This window comes from Rhipicephalus microplus, chromosome 1, assembly GCF_043290135.1.
Source record: "Rhipicephalus microplus isolate Deutch F79 chromosome 1, USDA_Rmic, whole genome shotgun sequence".
NCBI classification, from domain to species: Eukaryota; Metazoa; Arthropoda; class Arachnida; order Ixodida; family Ixodidae; genus Rhipicephalus; species Rhipicephalus microplus.
The window spans coordinates 160,314,152-160,340,068 of record NC_134700.1 but is presented as its reverse complement, the minus strand read 5'-3'; the positions used below and the strand labels follow the sequence as shown (position 1 = coordinate 160,340,068).

Sequence of the window (25,917 nt, the reverse complement as noted above, 5' to 3'; positions counted from 1 at the left end):
CAAACGCAAAAGTGGCCATCGGCATCAACATTGAATGACTCAGTCTTACTTTTCTAAGCGTATGCGGCGCAGGTGTGCGAAGGGGGTGGCGGTTACTTGCACGCTTTTTGCCACCACCACCCCTCAGTTTATAAGCTCATAGTGCGCGAAGAACGGTACAAGGTGGATGGCTGTGATGACTGTAAGAAAGAATTGAATAATAGAGACACCGTGGAGATACATTGCGTCATGACCCTGCTAAAGTGACTAGGCGACCGTGGCATAGCACTCCAAATCACGAGGGCGCAAGTTCGATCCCCACTGCGAAATGCGCAATACGGCCGTGCACCTTCAGATGCGTGTCAACCCGACATGGTCAAAATTCGGAGTCTCCAGCTATATGATGTGCCTCATAATACTCTCTATGTCTTGCACGCCGTTTAATCGTGTATAATCCACTGCATGTTTACAGCTCCTTTCTGAGTTAGGTCAAGGGAAGTGGAGCATGTTTAATCAATGGTTCATTGTCAAACCTTGCCTAAGTGTACAGTGAGTATGGAGGTTTTAAAGCCCACTGTTTGTTTGAGGCTGTTTTGACGATGACGAGATTGATGATGACGACGGTTATGGTGGCGATCGTGGTGGTTGCGCTGGTGGCGGCGGTTGTTGAGGCAACTATGATTACGATGAAACCCGGAGGAAAATTTCGGGAACAAATTGAATACCATGCGATCCGCTCGGCTCTTGGCCAATTAACTCGAGAGGATAGCTGCCACTAATCTCAGGATTATCAACCACCGTCATAATCATCATGTTTCTGCGGTGAATGACGTAATCCCGCGCTGCTATTAACGCATATGTTCTCACTATGTGCGCAGAAAACCAGCCCAACATGTCGGCCACCTGCACGAGCGAGGCGTCCTCTGTGCGGGAGGTCTCTGGGTGGACGCTGCTCCTGTTGACACTGCCTACGGCACTGCAACTCCCGCCGCTGCTTCTGTCCCTGCTACCTCTGCCCCTGGCGGCGGCGGACGCAACTCTCTCAGCGGTGTCGGCGGCGACCACATCCATTACCCTGTTCCCTCGCCGTAGGATATGGTGCTAACTGTTTACGCGCGGGGGGCACGACACTCCACAAACACTGCTCGCCGAGTGCAGACAACTCAACGTCAGCCGGTACACCACGGCTATAGGTCGCCCTACCGGGACTAGTGGTGGTGCGTGTTCACCCAGTGCTATACCCCTGCGTCTCCCGACAATACGTGGACCCTTTGGTTTGTGTTCATTTGCGTTGCTCTTCGGCGGGCGTCACATTGTGAGCTCGTTGCGTGTCCGGCCTCAGCCGACCTGCTGCTGGTCCAGACAAGCACTCGATTCATCGCCCTTGATGACCAGCATCGCTGCACCACCGAGCATCACGCACACGCAAACGGATCAGCTGACTGCAGTCGCAGTCGGCTTCGCCGTTCGTGGACCTGCTCTAATTGTGCGGGACAGGCTGTGGAACGTTTGTCTGTCCTGCGCAATCTTTCGTTCATTTATGTCATTCGTATTTTTTTTACCATTCTGCTTAGCTGGGCAGCAAAGTATGTTCACAACTCGTGGCTGAGGAATGCCTCGACAGACGCTGAAAACGGCTGGTCACTTGTTTATTGCTTCACAATCACGATGACCTCAGTCAGATTCTTCGCTCGCTCCCCAAGAACATTATAGTTCGGAAGTTGCTTCTTCGCTAAAAGGAAAAAAAAAGAATTATGCTTATACCAGTTTCAATAAGTCTTCGTTCAGGTTGTATATTGCGTACTAAGCATCATAATTGGCCTGCGTATGCAAACGTGCTGTAACTGCATTTGAGGAAATCTTTGTAGGGACAAACAACTAGCGCGTTTGGGCTTCGTCAAATACATAAGTACGTTTCAGGAACGACCATCAGGCTGTTATTTTCCTCAGGACTGGTCTTAAGACTGACTCAAGCGATTTCACTTTACTGACTTTGTCGAGGTATAACTCCACTGTGATTCTTTCAAAAGCGTGTCGGCTGTGAAACTAAAATCGGCGAGTAACTCAACCTGTGCAAACCACAAGCTTTGCTGCTGCAACAATGGTCACGCATCAGGCTTTCGAGGACAAACTTTATCAGTAATAGACAACCACTTTTGCTGGTTTCGTACTATAGCGATAAATACCCACCTGCAACTGATATAGCGCCCTATGCACCTACGCAAGACTAAGTACAACACGTAGGTTGTCGAGGTTAAGAGCATTTTAATTGCATTGGCTTTACGATATTGGCTTACCGCACGGACTTTACACGGCTGTTCATTCTGATGTTTCGAGTTTGGAGACGCTGCTGGCTACATTCAAACAACTGCATTTGCGGACACCTCGCTTCCGCCTTACGCAGTCATCACTCTCGCTTTTATTAGCATTCGTTTAATAAGCATCGCTTTAATAAACAGTCGCGCCGCACGTTCACCGATTGTTGTCCTCTTCTAGAAACACTGCCCAACTCCGCCGCACTCTTGAACTCTTCGAGCAATCAGAGAAGCCGCAGCCACCTCGTCATAGGCCAATCGCGGCTGACGTTATCGGACAGACCGAGTGTATTGCCATTCCTTCCCCGGATATCAGTGCAGCCCTTAGCGAAGAGCAGTGAGAGACCTGGCGTAGCCCCGCCGCGGCGGTCTAGTGGCTAAGGTACTCGGCTGCTGACCCGCAGGTCGCGGGTTCGAATCCCGGCTGCGGCGGCTGCATTTCCGATGGAGGCGGAAATGTTGTAGGCCCGTGTGCTCAGATTTGGGTGCACGTTAAAGAACCCCAGGTGGTCGAAATTTCCGGAGCCCTTCACTACAGCGTCTCTCATAATCATATGGTAGTTTTGGGACGTTAAACCTCACATATCAATCAATGTATCAACCGGGCGTAGAAAAGCAGGTCGGTGAACAAGCACGGCCGCCTTAGTGATGACAGTAAGTGAGTGGAAGCGAGGAGAGAGTGTCCGCAACGGACTTGGCTGAAGATCAACGCTCGATAATAACTTGTCGCCAATTAAAATGTGACGTACGTTAGCGCCCACACGTTGTTTTTATATATATCTATCTATAGTTCGTTTTCGTTTCGTGTTCTTCAAGGCCTGACGCGTCTGTCGGCGTACCCGCGGTGTCTATGCATGCTCCCAAGCTCGCCGTAATCAACTCGCTGTGTGGCCGGCGTTGACCGCCCACCAGGAGTTGTTCAAACTTCTTCCACTGTTCTCCGGACGGGTCCTCTTATGCCATTCACCAATGAAGCGAGGCAGGAAATAGAAAAAAAAGGAAAGGTTTCGAAAAACAGAACGTTAAGGGAGAGGCTAGCCTTTAAGCCGGGACCTGCTCAGGGCGTTCGCTTTGACGTATACACTCGAGCGTCGTGCTATATGCTTAACTTCCAGTGTCCTCGTAACTTGAATCTCTTGGCAACTGTCACCCCCCACAAACGAGATTACGATATAAGCGGTGGCGTATAGGGTCGAAACTCGACAACCACTTGGTTATCGTTTCACGCGCACAGCCCTGATAAGCTGTCGTGTTCATGGTGGCGCTGGAAACACTGTAGACAGGAAGGCGAGATGGTATCCGGTATATTTACGTCGCAAGTACGTGCGTGCGTTTCCTCACTTATTGCTGCAGTGGTCGTTCGAGACGTTACAACCACGAAAACTTGAATAGTTCTTCAGCCAAAGACGGAGCCGCCTTTCAGTTTTCCGAAGACTGATCGATGACTGCACTATGCACTCCTGGATGTACTGATGAGACTGCAACATTACCCCTTCACAATTAAACACCTCCAGAAGAACACAATGAACAAACACGTTCACCACCTCTTATTGATCGGATGGACGGTCGGATGGTTTTGTGGGCGCAAAGCACAGCTCTTTTTCGTAACGCAATTAGTGGCAGTTGTGACGGGATTACCAGAAAAAAAATCCCGAGAGCTTGACACCTCGCACTTCTTTGTACTCTTTTATGGCCCGTAATCTTACGAAAAGAGGAGGGAAGAGCAGGGAGAATTAATCTCTCGTGGTTCCGATCACTCCCTGGATCCATTTCTCCTCAACAGTTCTGGAGACCGGGGAACGCTCGCAGGCAACAAGAATTAGTGAAATGTGAATCCCCTCGCCGTGGAGCGCTGTGCCTTCCGTCCACGCAAACACACTGACAGAGCAGCCAAGTACGAGTGCGCTTGCTGAATCATGTCGAAGAGAAACTTGATTAAAAGGCCCAATGAGTTACTCGGATGTTTCGGCGAATACAGTCAGGCATTTAGTTAGCCTTTAGTCGTGTCCCCCAAGGCAATCTTGTTCAATTTTGCGTTGAATAAAACAAACCAAACCAAACCGAATATCCCCGCCCAGACGGCCACGAGCTCTTGGAATTATGAAGGATCCCCCAGAACGCTGGTCTTCGAGGACGCAGGTGATCAGTTGAATTCCTCTACGCGTATATGCTTCGAGGCTGCGTCCCCGTCTGCAACGCCCCCCTGGTTCACAATCTCATAAGTTCCAGCGTTGCCCCGACTTTCGAGCAGTTGCATTTGTTTGAGGAATAAAACTCCGGGTAACGAAATATCAAGACTACTGGGTTTACAAACATTCGCATTCACATCTGTCGCCGCGTGACCGCCGCCATCTCGTTCAGCTTCTTGTATGATGGTAGAAATTTGCATGTCTTGAACGCGAAAGAGGAAGACATGGTCACGCTCTAGTGTATCCGGTGATCTTGCGCAGTATCCGCTCGGTTTCGCACCTTTATCCGTGTTTGCTCTCCTGGTGGATTCAAGAATATCTTCAGAGATTTCCTGTCTAAGTCTTTCTTGTCAAAGGGAATCTGAGAAGTGGCACCTAGTTTTGAACGAGGTCGTAACAAAGACGTCCACAAGTAGCGACACAACAGTTCCACTTTCAATTACCTTCACAAACTTACGTTAAAACGTGGCAAGGAAAAGTAAAATATGTTAACGTTTAATACGCATAAAAAAAGATAAATGACTCCTTGCCACAGCCAGGCTCCGTGATAGTTCGAGCTCGAAGGAATGCACTCATTCTGCTCTGTGTTGATCTGTTTTACAAACTCCTGCTCAGAACCCACGTCCATCGTTCTCGCCTTTTAAACCCTTCGTTAGAAAGCCTTCGCATGAGACATCCTGAGTATTCTCCAGTACTTTCGCGCTGAATAGAAGTGTTGAAAGAGAAGACGGATCTGTAAAGCTGCTATGGAGCATTAAAGTCTGAATCCTCTTTATCCTCTCTGTTCTCTGGCAGCAAGAAATAAAATATTAGGCATGCGAACGAGACGAAAAGGTGTGAGAGATACCAAAGCATTTGATGAGGCAGAATATTCGAATGCTGTGCGTCATTAAAAGGTGGAATGAAAAGAAAAGTACCTAGGGCACACACCAAGACCTAATCGTCATATATAGACGTTGCGTTCAGCTTTATGGGCAAGATCGAAGTACCGTGCTGAGCCATCTGACTGTAAGGTGCGAGAGGATCAAACGCTTTTACACTCCTCTGGAAGGTACAATCGTTCAGAACGAGTGACAGTGTCAAGTGACGAACCTGTTGAAACCTCGCTCTTTGCTCCTCGAAGTATAAAAAAACATCTGTTGCCGTTCAACACTGTTACGCAGTCGAATGGGTGAAGCTGTGATTCCTTCTGCAGCCCTTCCACTTGCAAACAAGGTGAAGTAAAAAAACAAAGGAAACAAAGGGGCCAATTATTCTTTCCGACTCGGAATTGGTATGCTCTTCTATAACGAGGCACCGCGGGAAAAGAACATTTTTTTAGGCATAGGCGCGAGAGCCTGTGCAAGCAGACAACTGCGCCTATACAGCGCGCGCAGACTCGCCGAGAACTTTTAATTTGCAAGAAAAAAGGGGGGAGAGAATGAGGGTATGCAATTTATCATTCTTCGCAAGCAGTCCACGAAATAAAAAGAAAATCTCATTTGGACGAGCAACCTAGCGGAGGACACCCGCGGGCAGAGAAGAAACGGCTGCCCTATCATATCTTCCTACTGTGTTTTTTTCTTCCTTCTTGCTCAGAAAAAAAAATCGCGCACCTTTTTTTTTTTGCTAAACGACATTAGACAGCCTTTCTTTCACGGTAACCGGTTACCGGTGTTAATTTCTTCGTGAGAACTTTCGTGTATTAAACTTTGTCAAAGCAGGCTTCAAAATGCCTTGTCTCCTACACAGTCTCATTAGAATCTGTTTTTATCATCTCTTTCACTTCCTCACTTGCTCTTTACGTTTCTATCTCATTTGTGAACAAAACTTACCAGTCAACTGTCTCCAAAAAATTTTTTTGCTTTATTTTTTTTCATCCACAATGACAGAGAAAGGAAGCGCAGTTGCCAAGGGAGAAGAAATTTTCGACGGCAGTTCTTTGGCAGGCAGCTTGTTGCGAAAATTGTTTCAACCGGAATTCTTCACTACTGTATTCATTGGATGTAGTTTAGGAGGTAATGTCGCGTTGCAAATTTCGTACACAAGACTTGGTGCATAAGGCCGCGATGCATCTTTGAGCGACCTCCTTTAAGTACAGACAAGCTCGCAAAAACGGGCTCTAGCTATGGCGCATGCTCTTGCATGGTTGCCACACGGGATCGGGACTAAGCCTTACTGAGGACACGATAAACGAAAAGTACGTGAAGCAACGCACATACGCGTGGGTTCCGGCCTATCGGCGCAGCCGCAGAGCGTTGCTGCAGAGAGCTTGCAACAAAGGCGTTTCTACTACGCGAGTCCTCCCGACTGTACAGTGTATGCATATAGGTAAAACATCATCGCACGTTCCATATCCCCTCACCGTGAGTCTCCAGTCTCAAACCCCTCCCTTTCCCCACCTGGACACATCATACCGTCTGTCTTTAATATTTCGTCAAAGCGTCATACCTGCCAGGCTTGAGGGGAGAGACAAAAAGATTAGCGTTTGTTGCTAGGGCTATGACATCTCTCGCACTAGGAAACCAACCGTACCCCGGTGTAACTTGTATTCTCTCCACGCCCTCTCTTTCTCTCTGGTGTCTTCTATCATCTTCGGGTTCTCGCCCCGTGTGCGCATGTGCGGTATGCTTGTGTAGACATGCGTAGTGCGTGCATGTATTTCGCGTACGTAGAAAGGAAGGAACGAGGTCAATTGTCGATGTCCGTTCCTTCCGTACGGCTGCTTCGTTTTATAGCCACTGTCTGCACGGGGAGGTGCGATGTTCGGGCTTGTGCAGTCTCTCTCTTTCTCCCCCCGCCCTCCTCCCCAACGTCCGATTTCCACGTTATAGTTGGCCAATCTCTTACTTCAAGCAGCCTCCGCTAGGGGGTGCTCTTGAGTATGGCACGTTGATGAAGGCTAAACAAAGCACCGTGTCACCGCTGTTACTCAATGAATGCGTGATGCAGTTTTTCTTGTTTTTGTTTTTCAACGGTGATCGCGGATACAAGATGTTGCGTGACTGATTCTCGTGTCGTTCGTTTATAGCTATACGCAGGAGAAGCGTCAGTGTTCCACATATATCTAAAGTATGCCAGGTGGGCCAAGTCGTCTCGCGTCATGAAAGGGTCTCTCGTATTAATTGTGGAGGCTCCCAACAGTGTGTCAGATGCTTACCGGGTGATCTCAGCTATCATTCTTATAACGTGTCAGTGTGCCGAGAAATCTTGATGACGATCTTACTTCTTTTTCTGTGTTTTCTTTCACAGTTTTAGCGGACAGTATAGTGCCTAGAATGTAAGGGTATTCTAGGCACTATACTGACATCTTCATGGCATGTGTTCCTTACCAAAATGGTCCCCACGTTGCAATACGGGGCAAGTTTTAGGGGGGCTTTAGAGACAACGCGTCAAAAAAGGGCATTTTGTACGGTTGGTGAATTAAGTTTCGACAATAGGTCTCACTAAAGCGTGCAATCACCGTTTCTTCACGAAGAACCTGAAGGTGCGGGTCCGAAGTTCTTATCGTGCATACTAGTGTTACCTGATGGACAAGCTTTTTTTTTGCTGCAATTTAGATCTTTTTTTGCCTCTGTGGGATCGTGCTTTCACGATAAACACGCAAGCACTGTTGTTTTGTGCTTTAATATTTCTTTATCGCAATTGGGGGCGGGGGGAACTAAAATATTGTAACAAAGCCGTAGCGAAGTTCCACAAAATAAGAAGGGCCAGACGTTCGATAGAAGAAAAGGTCGCTTGGTGCGTTGTACACTCTACACGTATTCGCATTCGAGTGGATTCTGTTGTTGTTTCCATTTTTTAGTTATTTTCGGTGCGAGCACAAGGTGCATTTCGAGGGACATATCGTACTCGTTGTACATAGAAGTATATAAATATATATATAAATATATATTATATATAAATATTATATTAATGTATAAATAAACAAGTACACACTATTATAACGTTACTATTTATGCACACTTGTGTATCTATATAGTTGCTTCGAGACAATCGCATTAACTCTATGTATACCAAGCTTGGCCCTTCATTTCTTCAACGGGTTCAGGGTTTTTCTTCCGGACGATGTTACGAGGTAAAGCCAGCCTTGACGCGAGTGGCTAGACTCGAGAAAGCAGCAGCATTTCGACTATAAGACGCGGCCGCGCTCACCGGCCTCCGTTTCAGCGCCGACCAAAACACCACTGCCGGCTCGTACGAGGGGTACAAGGCTCGTCATTCAACGGATTCAAACATGCGCATTAACAATGCCCTATACGTCAGAGCTTATTTATTGCCGAAAGCATCTAGGCTTTTCGTTACGACCATCACTTCTTCTCCCTCAAGTACGGTATTTCCAATGAGCATTCGCGTTTCCGAAGCGAGGAAAGAAAGAGCGCTGAACACTAAGGCAAGAGAATAAGCACACTGATCTGAGTATTGCGTGAACACTGGTGTCCCTGCTTGCGCTCCCAAAGGAAGCAGAGTTGCGCCTATCTTTTTTTCCTTCAGCTGCGAACCGCCGGCTGTTATCACGTGCTGCAACGTCGTCAGGTATATGCCCGAGCAGTGGCGCCGCTATACCGACGCACTAAGCGGATACTCTCTTGCCAGTGTGTGGGTGGCTTCTGTGTTCTTATAGCTTCGGAACAAAGTGGATGTGTTACAACGCGTAACTCTGCCCCCTTAGGATGCTTTGCATTCATACAGTTGTAACATTGGTGGACTACACGATAGATAGCGGCAGCAGCAGCAGAGTTCGTCGCGTAACCGTTCTTGCGCAGGTGTGCATACTCGCACTTCTAGAACGGGTATAGCACTGTATCTTGCGCAGTGTGCAGAGATATACTTAACGGTAAAAAATAAAAGAGGCGTCGACTAATGAGCCTTCCATAAAACGTGCTTAAAGACATGGACAACCATTCATCAACGTAGTTTTGACAATAAATGCCACGGGAGCCAGGAACGACCGAAAGGAAACCAAGAGGTGGCGTTGCGTCTTCTAGATAAGTACAGGTCACAGCAAATGTGCGACGACGTCACGCAGATTGACCGCAGGCTATCTCTGTCACCGCTTTTTCTCCGTGCGAAAGTGCGATATTCCGCGTCCATGAAGGCGCCGTCTAGGTGTACAGCTTCAATCAGACGAATTATTGCTCGCTTGCTCTTCAGTCGCCTTCGCGTGGTAAGGGTCCATTGCTAACATTTGGCACATATTTCCTGCTTCTGTTACTAGGAGTACGTCTCTCCGTATTCCAAATTGTCGCTAAACAGTACTTTCAACGTACGAGGCAGTTCGTTTTATTTCTTGCAATGTTTTTAACCAATGGTTCTGTGTTCCGAGTGTCAGCAACACGTCTTAAAAAGAAAAGAAAGGGTGTACCGCTTGTTCCACGACTCCATGTGGCATGGCGGCGAGCTCACTGAAAGCCATGCTTTGAAAAAGAGAGAGAGAGAGAAAGCCGTGGATGTACACAGAGGCATCAGATAAAGTGACGCAAAACCGACACAATGAGCGCAACTCGGTGGCTCTGCGGACCACTTAGGACACTAGCCATTACCCGGCACCCTCATGAAGAACCATTGCTTCAGGGTTACCGGGCTTGATGAGCGGCCTGCCTTCGTGCACGATATCTAAATCAGAGGAGTCGCCAGCGTTACAGAGCTGTAAGAAGAAATAAGAAATCATATGCTAATGCCATGACGTGTTCCTTCAAACCCTTACTAGAAACTACACCGCACTCCGCCGTCGTGCGTCACTGCGCGTTATGGATTCGCGTCAACGAATAGAAGGTACATTTTCTTGAGCGATCGACGTCTCTTGTCTCGCCTAGTCTTGTTGCGCATGTAAGCACCACGGAACCAGCGCTTATCGTACATAAGCATCGTAAAGGGGCAATGGAAACTTGCCTAACTCGACTCTCGCAAAAGAAATACGGTGGAGACTTCCGTTGCGTCGCGTAGAGTCTTAGACCAACGCCTCCTAGAAAAACTAGGCCTGGAACGTCACTCTCTTTTCAATTGGGAGCTTCCTGCCAGCACGCAATCTCTGAGGCCATGCCTCGTGCCTTGTGTTGCAACCGGCCGCCGCATGAGACCGCTCGCCTCCGTACCGCTCTGTCACGTGACGTAACCATACCGCTCTGTCACGTGGCATCACGGCGGCTCGGAGGCAACTGTGAGAGCATTGCTGTGTTCGCAGGGGGCAGCCGTCGGAGACGCTTGTCATCGTACCGAAGGAGGAGGGTAAAATCAGAGGGTAGGGCAGCACGTTCGCGGCTCACGTGCCAGGCATAATTTTTTTAGGAGGCGTTGCTCAGACGTACAGGCGACGCGAGTCCTAAGCTCTTAAGCAAGGTCGACGACGAAGTGCCACCTGTAGCCGGTCGACGACCTACAAACCCACGGCGTTCTTGCCGTGTCCAGCGTTCTCGCTATGTACGGTGCAGTATAACGGCGCTTAGATAGCGTTGATATGAAAACACCGATCGTAATCGAGCTGGCGCTGAATCGAGGAATGAAAACAGAGTAAGCGTTCATTACCTGACCTCGCTGTCTTTTTCACCACGGTGAGCATTGTTCGAGCAGAACAGCATGAAGTATAATAAAAAAAAGCGAACGACAATCTTTGAATTCCACTCTCTATATCTTTTGTATGCAGGCGGTTTTTGTCAGCGTGCTCTTTTGAGGCCGTCTCCGACATCGCTGGTTAAGGACAGTCGTGCGAGCGAGCGGTCTTTCTTGCCTTTTTTATTCCTCTTTCGAAACGTACACGGATCTTATTTTCTTCGCTCTTTTTATCTTCGCGTTTTTCGTGAGAAAAGCTTTTACTCAACTATATGCACTTTTACATGGCCACAGAGAAGGAAGAAGTGTAGAATACGCGGAAGCCGGTGTTGAAAGTAGTACAACATGGATCCGCCCCCTCCATCCACTCACACATACGATGACAACACAAGTATACACGTAGGATAAAACGTGTCTGCACTTCCAGAACGCATATAGTTCCTGAAACGAAGTACGTAAAGCCTTTGTAACGTTGACACATCCTATCGAACCTCCCTTTTCTCCTCCACGACTCGACGGTATACCGTAGCTACTTGAAGTACAGTGTAGTGTATCTTGGTAAGAAAGCATGAGTTACTGCTTCACTTGTGTTTACTATTGATATATGGTGTATGCTGTAGACCAAGATCGATCGTTATGAGCACTTGTTGACTGCGGTACGCACTATGTAGTTTCTGCGCACGTACAACCCTCTCCCATAAGCGACGTTGCCGCATGCGGGCCTCGCGACGTGTACCGATTTCGTTTGCTGCCATTATTTGTGTACCGTGTGAGGTGGTACATTTCAGATTCACTCAGTGTCGTCGAATGAGGCCGTTTAATGGCACACGAAAAGAGCACGCAGTTCTTGACTGTTTAAACCCTGGGCTTTGCCCAGCCCAGGTCTCAGAAAGCACACTGCTGCCAGAAGCGAGACGCTTCAGTCGTCATATGTTAGAAATATACTACAGGGCAGCATATTCAGCTGCAGAACTTAGAAGGTGATGGAGCGAACGGCAACTAACGGTGGCAGTCGCAAAGGTTACAGCGAAACTAGGCCGTATGCATCTCTAAATATTTGGCAGTCAAGACATCATAATGCTGCGACTATGTGAAGTTTCGAAAGTAATGTGGCGGAGCTATCCTATTAATGCCTTGTTTTAAGAGCATGCCACGAAACACTCGTTCTTCCCGTTTCTCATTCAAATTTACCCTGCGTGCTGTATGTCTCGTATAAGGTCCCTTCTTTCCGGTGAAGACGGATTTGCGAGTGTGTGTGTGTGTGTGTGTGTGTGTGTGTGTGTGTGTGTGTGTGTGTGTGTGTGTGTGTGTGTGTGTGTGTGTGTGTGTGTGTGTGTGTGTGTGTGTGTGTGTGTGTGTGTGTCTGTACGTGCGGTTACGTCTTTCGCCTGCGCGGGTGTTTTGTGCGCGTGAATAGTATAAACGTTAGCACCTGTGCCTGAACCTTCTTTCACGCACACTTCTTTTTTGTTCATTTCGTTTCCTCCCTTTTCATTTATACTTGGAGTTTCTACCTCCCAAAGACGTTGTAAGTGTAGGCTGCATTTTTAGACGTTCATGTGTCTGGTGCAAATGAAGCCGCGAATCAAGGAATGATCATGCGAGAATGATGCTTGTGTACAGAGGCACCATTCCTTGTTGCAGATACGCCGGGGATAGGATCACAAGAAGGAACCTGTTCGCGCACTTTCTGTTTCGTTTTTGTAGGGCAGCTTGACCTATTCGCCTGTTTGAACAGGCGGTGTATACCAGCACATCTTGTGACACTCGTCAACTTAATGCAAGATATGTGTGTTGCGAGCCCACACCTATAGGCCTCCCCCGCGATCCTATCCCACCCACCCTCTCGCTATTATTCCCATCTTTGAATCATACTGCAAAGTAACAATAGAGTCTGCGTGGTACAACTAAGTTTAATCCAATACCTCTCTCCTCTGCGAGAAAGCAGCGTCCATTTGCGGTCGTCATTGTAAACTACGTATAGGTATACTGACGATTCGTTTGCACAAGGTCACGGAGGAGCTAGGGTTCCCACACCGCACGCATGGACTGAGCGCCGAAAACGCTTCGACTCTCCTTTCTACGCGTCAGTTTTGCTGCCAGCAAAGTTATGCACATCAATGTGCACCTCCTGCACAGTTCGTACCGCATAGCTCCACGCCTTCTACATGGAGGTAGTTGTTAATCGAACCCTCGTCGTTCACTGTCGAAAAGCCCGGACCTTCCGTTACGTTTTGAATGGGTGTGAATGTGCTTGTGTCTGTCAACAGTTACTCGTTTGATGTTAGGCGACGCCGAAAACGGTGCAAGGAGGCTCTCTAAATGCAGTTGAAAGGGAAAGGATGCATGCAATTGAAAATAGAAGGGGGGGGGGGGCTTATTGCTGAGCGAAGGTTGTCTGTTGCCCAACGCTGAAACAAAGTAACATTACCCTGAACATGCACAACGGGACCGGTGTTCCTCAATGATGAAGTGTGTGAGTGTGCCGTTCCTATTCCTTTATACAAGCGTCGGCGTTCCCTTTCAGGTGACGTCAAAGCGAACGCAATGTCGCCAACGGACACTTCCCTCTGATCGCTGATATTGTTTTGTTCACCCGATCCGTTTCTTTTTCTGCACAATAGTCCTTTTTCGCTCTGCCCTTTCCTCGAAAAATAAAAGAAACAAGTACACTTGGTGTTGTCTCCCTTCATGTCGCCGCCTTGGTCCGTATGCGACCGCAATCTTGCGGCTGAATTAGTTTTTCTAGTTTTCTTGTCACATGTGCAACGTCTACTGCGGAAGACTAAAATAATAAAGTGCTTTAGCGTCGGGAATCTCTGTAGCCATTCCGTCTCCTCTTTATTTCATGCTTTCATGGTCTCCACGTTTTCTTTTCTTACTGATCGCCCCCAAAAAAGTACGAAGAAACAAGAGCTTGCGGACGCAATTCTTTGATGTTCCCGGCACTTAAATTCTCATAGAGAGTTCTAGCGTAGGGGAAAGCTTTATTGACAAGCGGTACCGGCACCAAAACTCCCAATAGGAAACGTTAGTACTGAGCAACCCTACATTCGTCTGTGCGTTCTTTCTTCTCTGAGCCAGTCACTCGCAAAGATAGTACAAATGAACAAGACTTTGCCTACGTCGCAATTTGCCTGGGGCCCTGGCCCTAAAGCTTTTTGATAGAGGTTTAGATGCTAACACTCTATAACAGAGTTTAAGTGTCGGGTACCCCTAGTCGTTGCGTATGCGCGTTCCTGCATTCTTTCGTGCTTTCACCGCTTTATTCTCCTCGCCAATCGCCCCCAAAGAAAACACAAAGTAACAAGAGCTTGCGTATGGGCAAGTTGCTTAGGGTTCCGGCGCTCTAATACACCTTTTCACAGGAAGGAAAAAACACCACCATGATGGGCTGTGCACGGGAGTACAAAGGCTAAGGGCGCAGCGTTGTCAGTGCATTTTCGAGGGGACGCGCCAATTTGCACAGACCAAAGAGAGCTATGGCGGTGCCCAGGGAGGCAGGTGTTTATGAAAAGGTGAATAGAGAGTTTTAGACAGAAACTCCTTGATGAATGGTTTAGACCCTAGGACTTCAATTTGAGACACTAGTTTTAGGTACGGGCACCCCCGTAACGTATATGCGCGTTCATGAGTTCTTGCGTGCGCTCCCCGCTTTCTTCTCTTCGCCAGTCACCTCGAAAGAGGGTACAAAAGAGCAAAAGCTTACGAACACAATCACCTTGGTGTTCCCGGCACTAAAACTTAACTAATAAAAAATTTTAAACACAAACTATCTAATAGAGAATTTCTCATAGAGAGCTTCACCGTCTAATAGACAGTTATTTAGTGAGCGATACGCCTAGTCAGTTGGTTCTCCACATTCCCTTCCTTCGCCAGTCGCATCCAAAGAAAGTACAAAAGAATAAATGCTTTCGAATGCAAGCTCCCTGGAGTCCCGGCTCTAATACGTTATAATAAAGAGGTTTCGTGCTGGGTACTCGGGGTCATTGAGTGCCCGCGTTTTTGCATTCTTTAATGCTCTTCCCACTTTTCCATAATCTATTCGCCCCGAGGGAGAGTAACAAGAAGCAACAACTTGCCTTCGTTACTGGCTCTTAGGTGTCCCTCTCGTCAGTTTTAGTGCCGGAAAGACCTATATATATTAATTGGGTTTTCCGCAATCGTGCGTTCTTTCGTGTTCTCCTCGATTTCCTCATTCCCCAGAACTGGAAATGCACAACGCAGTGCAGGAACTGACAGATGCACACGTACAACCACAGTACCTTCGTCTCGCTGGGTCGGAGGCAGAGCGGCATATACTCGATTCACTTCGAATAAATATACAAGCACATACTACAGAATCAGCCTCGCTCCCTCGTGACATGCGCATCACACTTGTGAAACCTCTCCCCAACAACTAACACCCAGAATACCACCAATTCCACTACGTAGCGCGAGCACGAACTCTCTATAAGGCATATGACACCTTAGAGGATGTGCCCTGGGTATATTCCTCGTGTGATCTAGACCGTTCGGTAGTTCATTCCATTCATTCAATTCTTCGACCAACCCTGTACCTTTGAGGAGGAGGAGGAAGTTGCTATTGCGTTAGTGATGGCCAATCCCAACGCCACTTACATACTTAGCGATTCCAAAACAGCAATTCTGAACTTTGCCCGTGGCCGCGTCCATCCTCCCTTCGTGGGAGATATTGGAGGTGTGCACCGTAATTTCCGATAGGCTTGAAGAACTTGTGTGAGTACTTGTTCACTCTGGCTATCCCGGAAATGAGGCCACTGATAACATAGCCCGAGGACTTATTATCCGGGCAAATGGCGATCCCAGCCTAGATTTCTCAAGAAAGTGGGCACATACGTTCTCTGAACTCACCCAAAAATCATACATTGCCCGTCATGCCCTCTCAACCCAGGTCTTTCTCACTTGCAACAAGTCATCTGGAGGCAACTTCAGGCGAGAACTCTTCGCACTCCTCCCGTTCTATTCCCCTTCCGCCCCATTTTACCGGAGTGCACTCTCTTGGGAGAGTCACCCACCACCCTTGACCAGATCTTCTTTGGCTGCCCTGCCGATCTTCCCCCGCAGGGGCAGCGCGCCATCAACACATGGGAAAAATGGGAGGCCCTCCTGGCGTCCCAAGCTCACTCGCCTTAATAAAGTTTTTTTTCCTCCAGTCACCCCCAACCTGAATACAAAGGCAAAGGAGCTCGCGTAAGCAAGCTTCTTGGAGCTTCGGGCACTCTCTAATAGAGAGTTTGAGCACCCGGGACTCCAAGAAAAAAAATAATCACCTCCAAAAGTAATCACCGCGGGGTGATGAAATCTGGCTAATTTATCAGGTGAAACTAGAACCGACGCACAGAACAGCGAATCTACCTTTCAATTCGAAAACGCCCTAAATGACGACGATGTTTCCGCCGCCGTAATCAACCATCGATCTCCACACTCCACAGGTAAGTGACAACGGGAATTGGGGGGGGGGTTCTGACTTCGTACCATTCGTATCAAGGCAGCATATAACACGTCGTCGCGAACTGCCGGCGGGACACGAGTTGCCAATCCTTGACGTTGTCGCGAAGCGCACCTCCGGCGACGTTACGAAGGGCGCCTCGAAATCTCACCGCTGCAACCACTGTTTTGAAAGACGGCGACACCAACACGGTCCCGAAAGCGCCACTGCTTCGAACTCCGCCGTAAAGGTCACCTGCCGTTTGGTAGCGTAGGTTTCTCAGCTCGCTACTGCTTCTGCGCAGAGCTGATAGACGAGCGGACGAGACGACGGTGAGTTAAGCAAGGTTTATGTAGAGCATATATACAGAGGTGTTACAAATTCGGCACTGGGGCCGACAGAGACTCGAAGAGCCGAGCTCTCCTCTCTGACACATAGGTCTGCTCTCAAATTGGTCTGCTGTCAAAGGGGTCTGCTAACACATAGCTCAACTCCGATACACAGCTCAACTGCTAACACATAGCTCTCTTTTCTGACACACATCTCAACTGCGACACACATGTCTGCTCTCCAACAGGTCTGCTCTGACACACACGTCAGCTCTCACATAGGACTGCTGCGACACACATGTCTGCTCTCCAACAGGTCTGCTTTCACATAGGACTGCTGCACGCGACGTGCCACAGGGCTTCTTTTATATGCACCGGGTCCAACCCTAATGTCCAACCAAAAGCGCCGCTGGTCGTGAGGCCAGACTCCTCCATTAGGTCGCCGCTGGGCCGCGTCATTCTTTCTCATCGAATCTGGAGAGACTGCGCTGCAGGTGGCTGCACCCAAGGACGAGTGACGTCGCCGCGCATTGCGTCAGCCGCCAGACAGGAAGACGCCGGTTGTTTACTCGACGGGCTCGCGGCTGAGATGACTCACTGCACGTGCGCGCCAGAAAGGCGCCGCGGTGTGATGACGCCGTTGAGTTGTTGATCACGTCAGGTGGCTCACGGGCTGGCCTTGACACAGATTGCCTTTTTCAAAGGCACGGACGTTCGCTGCGGACTCGCTGGCATAACAACGTATACTGCTTTTGTCGATCTGCAACACGAACCTCCCTGTCCTTCCTCTTTCAATCCTACTCCTCCTCCTGTAACACGAACAAGCGAATGTGGACCAACCATGCTCTCTCGCACGAGTGTGACGTCATTCGTCTCTCTTAACATACGCATTACCATGCATGTTTTATTAGGATTCACTCGGATTTCACCCACAAAGACCGAAAGCAACGCTGGGCGCAGGCCGCGCAGCAGTGTTTGAGCAGCGTCGTGATAACTCGAGGTCATATAGGACACGAATAGTCTCGAGCTTGTACGCGGCCACCAGAGATAATGCTCGAATCTTCGATAAAGCATATATAAAAGCTGGCGCGCTGTACCGCTTAGTGGATTACCGGCTGCTGACACTCCGTTCGCCGTTATCTGTATTGTGTACTCAGGTAGTCTTTTCATTTCCGAGTCACCTCTCTACCAGTGGTCCGACCATGCACATCTTACTGCAAAACAGTGACCGCACATGGTGAGTCGATCCCAACTTCGTTCTCTCCTGCCGCTAGACCTGTGACTCCGCCATGGTGCCTCGCTCAACCAATAATTAATATTAACATACCAGGCATCGAGAAAAAGGCCAATTTGTCGTCACTGGCTCTTAAACAGTTCACACTACTTCTCTTGTATGAGAAATATCAAGACTCCACACATATCTACACTGACGGATCGGTTCAGCCGGACAGCTCTACAGGAGCAGTAGTGATACCAAGGTTGGCCACGACAATTAAATTCAAGACATCTCACGCAACAACATCAACGGCAGCAGAATTGGCAGCACTTCGTGCCGCGTTGCAATTTGTAGTTGATCAACCTACACGCAAGTGGACTGTTTTCTGCGACTCGAAGGCGGCACTGCAGTCTCTACTATCAGCCTTACGCCGTGGACCACACGAGCAGCTGGTACTAGAGATAGCAGAGGTTATACACCACCTGACTGAGAAAGGGCACCAAATTTCATTTCAGTGGTTGCCCAGTCACTGCGGAATCATCGGCAATGAACGGGCCGATCAAGCTGCCCGCTCAGCCCACACAGAAGATCATAAACTGCGACTACCATTTTCTAGGACGGATGCTGCACGAGAGCTCCGCAGACTTGCTCGCCGGCAAACCACATCGCAATAGAATCAGCCGCACTTCAAGCATGTCCGACTGTACTCGCTTGACCCTACGCTAAGTCTTCAAGTCCCGTCGAGGCTTCGCCGAGCAGACCAGACCCTGTTATGTAGGCTGTGGTTGGGCGTTGCATTTACCAACGACTACGCTTTCCGCATTGGGATGGCCGACACCGCAGCCTGTGGCCACTGTGGCAAGGAGGAAACCATTCAACATGTTCTTTGTGAGTGCCTAGTGTATAGTAAACAATGGCTATGCCTTCGTAAGGAACTCAACAAATTAGATGATCAGCCTCTGTCGGAGCAGGAAATTCTGCAGTATCGTCAGGATGCGACTTTACAGAAGGGGGCCCTGAAAGCGCTGCTGCACTTTTTGCTATTGACCGGCCTTGCTGAACGGTTGTAGCTGGGATGCCCTTCCTGTGTATGTTTTCGTTTTTTTATGATTGCGCGTGCGTTTTTTTCCCCTATCTAACCCCTCTTTCTTGCCCCTACTTCCCCACCCCCAGCGCTGGGTAGCAAACCAGATGCCAATATCTGGTTAACCTCCCGGCCTTTCCTTTCTCACTCACTCTCTCTTTCTCTCTCCGAGTCACAAGTTTGGCCAAAAAAAGAGTATCGCCTTAAACAAGCCGACTGCTGGCTCCGTCAGCATCACGACCCTAATATATCGTAAAATTTTACTGGTAGTGTATCTTATATTTTGCAGGCGAGTAACTGAATTGCCCGGAGAGCCAAGAACTGAAGCTGAAGAGCGCTTTGGCGCGTGCTGTTTACTTCCAACCGAAAGCCCAGTTTCGGTCTTGCCGACAAAACAAGATCACTTTGGTACTTTCATTTAGGAGCTTGCCCGCCAAGCTTCTCAGTATGCTCGGGACATGTCTCTTGTCGTGTACGCAGGAGGTCTAGCTGTGCAATGTACCCACCACGCGCCCGTATAACTTTCATGAACTAGGGAAGAACCCGCAATGCCACTGATAAGCGAGGCACCCACTACACATCCGCTATGCATTATGTGCAATTTGTGCTGCCAAGAAGGCTCGTCGACAGCCGGATGCTGAAGTGAGACCCCGCGAACCAAAGGCGGCACGCAAGCGGCGGCAAGAGAACTTTGACTCGGGACCTGCATCGACCTTTCCAACTTTCAACTCCAACCACTAATTCAAGATCTCCTCAACACATTCTTCACCGACCAAAAAGTAGTTATATTCCAAAGAAAACTCGTCCAACAGCTTTGTAATCAATAATGTAATCCTTGTATATAATTGCATAGGTATGTAAATGATTTCATCTTGTGTACATATAAGTGTACAACACCATCACCCTTATAACATCGTATCACGTCAATGTTCCGAAACCACCACAGGATTACGAGAGACGCCATACTGGAATACACCGGAAATTTCGACCACCCGGGGTTCTTTAACGTGCACCCATATCTGATGTCACAGAACGAGCGCTAAAAAAAGAGCGCGCCGCCAAACCCTTGCGACAACGGGCGGTAGAAACGCCGCGAGGTAAAAAGAAAAAAAAAAGAAAGCAAACATCCAAGGCTCCCGGGCGCGCGCTCTCCCCGCAGAAGCACGGCTTCGCAGACGAACCTCCTCACCCCACAGCGGCGGCCGGGCAAGCGCTAGAAATTTCCAGAACGAAGGAGGCGTGGCTACGCCGAGCTGAGTCACCCGGCGCGGAGGGCTGACAAACCGTCTCGCCCCTCTCCAGCCTTCGCTGCGTATCGCGCCGACGAAAGGACGAGAAATTTCTGGAAGGTGGCGCGGAAGGTATTTAATCGAGCGGCCGAGACGAGAAAGCAGGAGGTGACGGAAGTTAACGCCAGAGCGCGTAGGAATTCCGCCATGGAGTCGGCGAAGGTTCTGCCCGTAGTGACAGAACAGGAGGAGACGGAGGTGAGCGCCAGAGCGCGTAGGAATTCCGCCGTGTAGTCGGCGAAGTTTTTTGGTCCGTAGGGACGGCTCGAGCTACAGGCAAGAGCGTGGGTTTACCGCTATCGAGCGAAGACGCGGGCAACAGCTGCGTGTGTGAAGCCGACGGATTTCCGGCGAAGAAGCTTGAAGCTTGGAGAGCGGCGATTTGAGGACGCGAGGTCTCCTGGAAGAGAAACTCCGGCGAGGTTTCCTGGAAGAGAAACTTCAGAGGGCTGCGGAACGACAACAACGCTGGACTTTGAGTGAGTGATTCTCGGAAGAGTATCATCTAGACTCTGGTTCCAAGAACTTTGGACTGAATAGATTTTCTATCTCTTTAGTCTTTAAGTGTCTTGGTTGTCCAATGCATGCGACTGCATTGTAGTGCGTATTGTTGTCCGTGTCCGTTGTATTAAGTGTGGCTGATTGTGTTGTGTAGTACGTTGATTGATTGGTTTGATTGGTGACATATTGTATGCAACTAGTGTGGAGTGTGCATTTTTGTGTATTGTTTTCGATCTGCCAGTATTGAGAATATAATTTGTTTGTTTATCAACTCTCGGCTCTGACTTGTTCTTTGGGCCACGACCGGCGTCCGCTGGCGCACCAAAAAGGACCACTTCAAAATTGTCCACGCTTTCGTGGTGCGGTTCGGGGGGCCGATACTTCGGCTCTTGGAATTAGCCCGGCGATTGCCTCCCTTATTAACGGGACGGGTGTGACATCTGAGCACACGGGCCTACAGCATTTTCACCTTCATCGAAGATGCAGCTGCCGCAGCCATGTTCAGGTCACTGGAGAATTTGACTGAAATTAGTGTTAGCTTGTCTCTTGCATTGTCAGGTCTCCCTCTTCGCAGCAGTGCTTGAGTCATCGCAAAAAGAAGATAAAAATTCCGTAGCTAGCACACGAATGGCTGCGATATATGACTGGTTTCGTATTCGCGCCCAAAAAGACATGGTGGAGCGAGCTTATAATGGGGCTTGTCGGCAGATGGTTCTATAGATGTTGAATATATGTTTAAGGTCTCTTTTTATTTTTTAGATTTCCTGGCTCATTCCCATCATCATTATTATCATCATCATCATCCGTTATTGGGCTATCGATTACAAAGCGAAGGATGATTCTGCGGTTTTATTTTTTTTCGAAAAACGGAGAGAGTAAGTGCTCCAATGCTATCATTTAATTTTATTATGGCAGTACACGCTGTCATCTATGTATAGAATCATTGAAAATACTACCTTATGTTACTGGTTTGCAGAATTAAGACGTGTTAGCACAACTAGAATGAGCCGTATTGAAAAGAAACTGCTTGTCTGGTTCTCAAACTCGCCGCTATTTTCGTCGTGCTCGGTGGTGGCCTAGCTCCTTGTAGTTTCGTAGGTGCGTCTGCTCTGCTGGTTCATCCTTCATTGGAGGCGGCACTCGTTGCCGAAAGGAACCTGAAACGACGTAATTGCCGAATACTCGTCTTCACGCCCATGGTAATGCTACGGGCGCTACGAGCTGCCCGGCGTTTTTACGCTCACTTTTAGATTACAGTCTGCCCAGCATCGGTCGTGTCACATAGCCTCGTTCCCAGATGTATCATGTCAAGCAAGCACCGGGAACGATAAGAAACTTTATTAACGGTGACTCCTAAAGCGGTGGGTTTCTCCATGCATGTCCGTGATTGGTTCATAACCACCTATTTGTACGACTCACACTCACTCAGCAGGTGGTGCTATTGTCAGTGAGAGACAGACAGGCGGACTCGGAAACAGAAGTATGGACAGACAAACAGACAGACAGACAGACAGACAGACAGACAGACAGACAGACAGACAGATAGACAGACAGACAGACAGATAGACAGACAGACAGACAGACAGACGCATGGACAGACGGAAGGACGGACGGAAGGACGCATGAACGCACGCATGGAAGCAAGAACGAACGGATGGACGGACTGAAGCATGGACGCATGGACGGACGGACGCTTCGCGCCGCTCATGATCATTCACTCCGTGGATATACCGTAATTTTTTCCCGGAGAGCACTTGCTAAATCTAGTTTATCCCCGCACACATTGACCTACACACGTCCGTGCAGCAGTTGTACGTGAGCTGACAGGCTTAGGAATATCAATTGGTTGGTTGGTTGTGAAACTTTACTGTGGTCCTGCAAGGCGCGCGTCAGGCGCGCAGTGGGTGACTCCACGTCGGGACCGTTAGGCCAAGCCTATCAGCCGCTCCACGGGCCTGCTGGAGGGCCCAAAGTTGGTCGGCCAGGAGGGAGCTGCGCAGGGCCACCTCCCGCCTGACCGATGTACTGTTGGGGTTAGTGTACATTGCTTTGCACTCCCAGAGCATGTGCGCCAGCGTGGATACATCCCCACATGCGGGGCAAGCGTCATTGGGAAACACGTCAGGATAAATAGCGTGAAGGGATCTCAGGTTAGGGTACGTGTCGGTCTGCAGTAGCCTGAGCGTAAGGGCCTGTGGCCTATTAAGTTTTGGATGAGGGAGGGGATATAGTCTTCGCGCGCGGTAAAAATGTTTTGTTATTTTGTTGTACGTGGCAGGCGCGTCCCTGTTTTCCGCAACTCCGTTGGCCCCGGAACCGGCGCGGTCGGTTAGCGCGCGCGCGGCCTCGTGGGCAGACTCGTTGAGGATGGGGGGAGTGACCTGTCCAACATGTGCAGAAAACCAGATCAGTACGTGATGCTTGATACCATTGTGGCCACCACTCTAGAGCACGCGCAGGGCTTTCTTGGAGACTACACCGCGCTCGAAAGCACAAATAGCTGACCTATAGTCACTATAGGTGACCTCCCTTTCACCTTCCAGGATGGCAAGGGCGATGGCCACTTGCTCGGCAATCGTCGGATCGTCAGTGTGAACCGATGCGCAGTTGGTTATTTGCTGTTTGGAGTCGACGACGACTGCGGAGAAAGTGCGGCTCCCACGGTACGCTGCCGCATCGACAAAGCTGACGCCGTGCTCCTCACTATGAATCTGCTTGAGAAGAGTAGCAGCTCTAGCTCGTCGCCTACCACGATTGTGCTCGGGATGAACATTCCTCGGTATCGGTACCACGGTGATGAGGTCGCGAATCTCACGGAGCACCTGTCTCATCTTCTCGTCCACTTCAGCCGGAGAGTGACCGAGCTCTCGGAGTATATGTCTGCCGGTCTGGGAGCTCGAAAGGCGCGCGAGCTGAACCCGCTCCTGCGCTTCGGCAATCTCCCCCAACGTATTGTGTACTCCGAGCTGGAGCAGGCGCTCGGTTCGCGTCCTGATCGGGATACCGAGGGCACGCTTGGTAATCTTTCTGAGCAAGACGTTGATTTTGTCACGCTTTGCACGCTACCAATTATGCATGGCCGCGACATATTAAAAGTGGCAGAGCCCAAAGGCATTGACCAGGTGGATTAGGTTGTCTTCCTTGAGGCCTTGGTAGCGGTTGGCCACCCGCCGAACCAGCCGAACCGCATTATCCGTCTTGGCGGCGAGCTTGAGTATAGTCTTGCCGTTGGAACCATTGGACTCGATGGTCATGCCGAGGACCCGAATGGAGTCGACTCTGGGTATTGCGCCGCCATCTCCGGTGTAGAGCTTAATATCACTCTTCGAGATCGGCTGCCAGTTTTTGGGCTTTGGCCCTCGCCTAGTGGGTTGGTAGAGGAGGAGCTCGGACTTGTTTGGGGAACACCTCAGGCTTGTGGGACGGAGGTAATCTTCCGTGGTGTCTATGGCCTCCTGCAAAGAACGCTCGACATACCCGTCACTGCCACCTGTGCACCAAATGGTAATATCATCCGCGTAAATTGTGTGGTTAATGCCTTCGATACTTGAGAGTCTCTTGGACAACCCGATCATGACAAGGTTGAACAGGGTGGGCGATATCGCTGACCCCTGTGGCGTGCTGTGCGAGCCCAGCTCGATCTCCTCGGAGACAAGGTCTCCCACTCTGAGGGTGGCTCTCCTACGGGTCAAGAACGATTTGACATATTCGTAGAATCTGACTCCAAGGCCGAGCTCAGCAATCGAGCGCAACACGAAAGAGTGAGTAATATTGTCGAAGGCTTTCTCTAAGTCGAGGCCGAGAATGGCCCGCGTGTCTCAAGCGTTGAACTCGATGACTTGGTGCTTGAGCAGCTGCATAGCGTCTTGCGTGAAAGCTTGGCTCGAAAACCAATCATGGTGTGCGGGTAGAGCCCATTGTCTTCCAGGTACCGAGTCAACCTATTGAGTACCACATTTTCGGCTACCTTTCCCACGCAGGATGCGAGCGAAATGGGGCGCATGTTGTCCAAGTTGGGTGGCGTTCCCGCCTTAGGAATGAGCACGCTGCGTGCGACCTTCCACGGGTCGGGGACCTCGCCACTCTTCCATGCCTCGTTGATGACTTGGGTGAGGTAGTCGATTAAGCGGTCGTCCAGGTTGCGCAGGGTCTTATTAGTTATGCTGTCGGGGCCCGCGGCAGACCTTCCGTTGAGCCCGTGGAGTGCCTGTCGAACCTCTTCGTGGCATATCTCGGCGTCCAGTTCAGTGTTGGACGGTCCCGAGTACTCGGGGTACGTTGTTGCCGGGTTCGAGTCGACAGGGAGGTACTTTTGCACCAGCTGCTTCAAAACCTCCTCTTCTGAAGAGGACTGCTTGGCTTCGTGCATGGCACGCGCTATAGTACGTTCCGCTAGTTAGTTTTGGTGTTAGTCTCGCTGAGCAGGTGTTTTGAGCAGGTGCCATGTCGTGCCATTACGAATCTGGCCGTCTACGGAGTTGCACACCTCGTCCCACTGCTGCTTGGAGAAAACGCGGCAGTGCTCCTCGATGGTCTTGTTTAGGTGGGAGATTTTCTTGTGCAACCTGCGATTGAGGTGCTGGCCTTTCCAGCGGGCGAGAAATGACTGCTTGGCCTCGAGCAGGTGGGCAAGGCAGCTGTTCATTTTTTCAAATGGAAGGCCAGAACTAATATTCTTCGTGGTACTTATGACGTCCTCTCTCAGCTGGCTAATCCACTGCTCGAGGCTTGGCCTGGTTGCAGGTAGTGGTCGGTCGTTGCGGACTTTGCGAAACTGGTCCCAGTTTGTCCAAGAAAACTCCCGTGCCCTCTTTCGGACCACTAATAACTGCGTCACCAGGACGTAATGGTTGCTACCTAAGTCAATGTTCGAGTTGGCCCACTCTACATCGGGGAGATTCTTGACGAAGGTCAAGTCGGGAGTCGAGTCTCAGCAGGATGAGGTGCCCAACCGAGTTGGAAAGGCCTTGTCGGTGATTAGAGTCAGGTCCATGTCAGTCGCGTTCTGCCACAGTTCCGCGCCTTTGCTGGCATTGTA

The 25,917-nt window shown here is 49.6% G+C and overlaps 1 protein-coding gene across 1 annotated transcript in view; it reads left to right on the top strand.

Annotated features, from left to right (window-relative positions):
• Positions 1-13,683, top strand: part of LOC119177752 (acetylcholinesterase) — an 87,440-nt gene extending 73,757 nt beyond the window's left edge. The window contains exon 5 of the mRNA XM_037428931.2: positions 858-13,683. Within this exon, the coding sequence (XP_037284828.2) occupies positions 858-1,084 (227 nt within the window). The 3' untranslated portion in view covers positions 1,085-13,683. The remainder of the gene's footprint in view (positions 1-857) is intronic.
• The last annotated feature ends 12,234 nt before the right edge of the window (positions 13,684-25,917 follow it).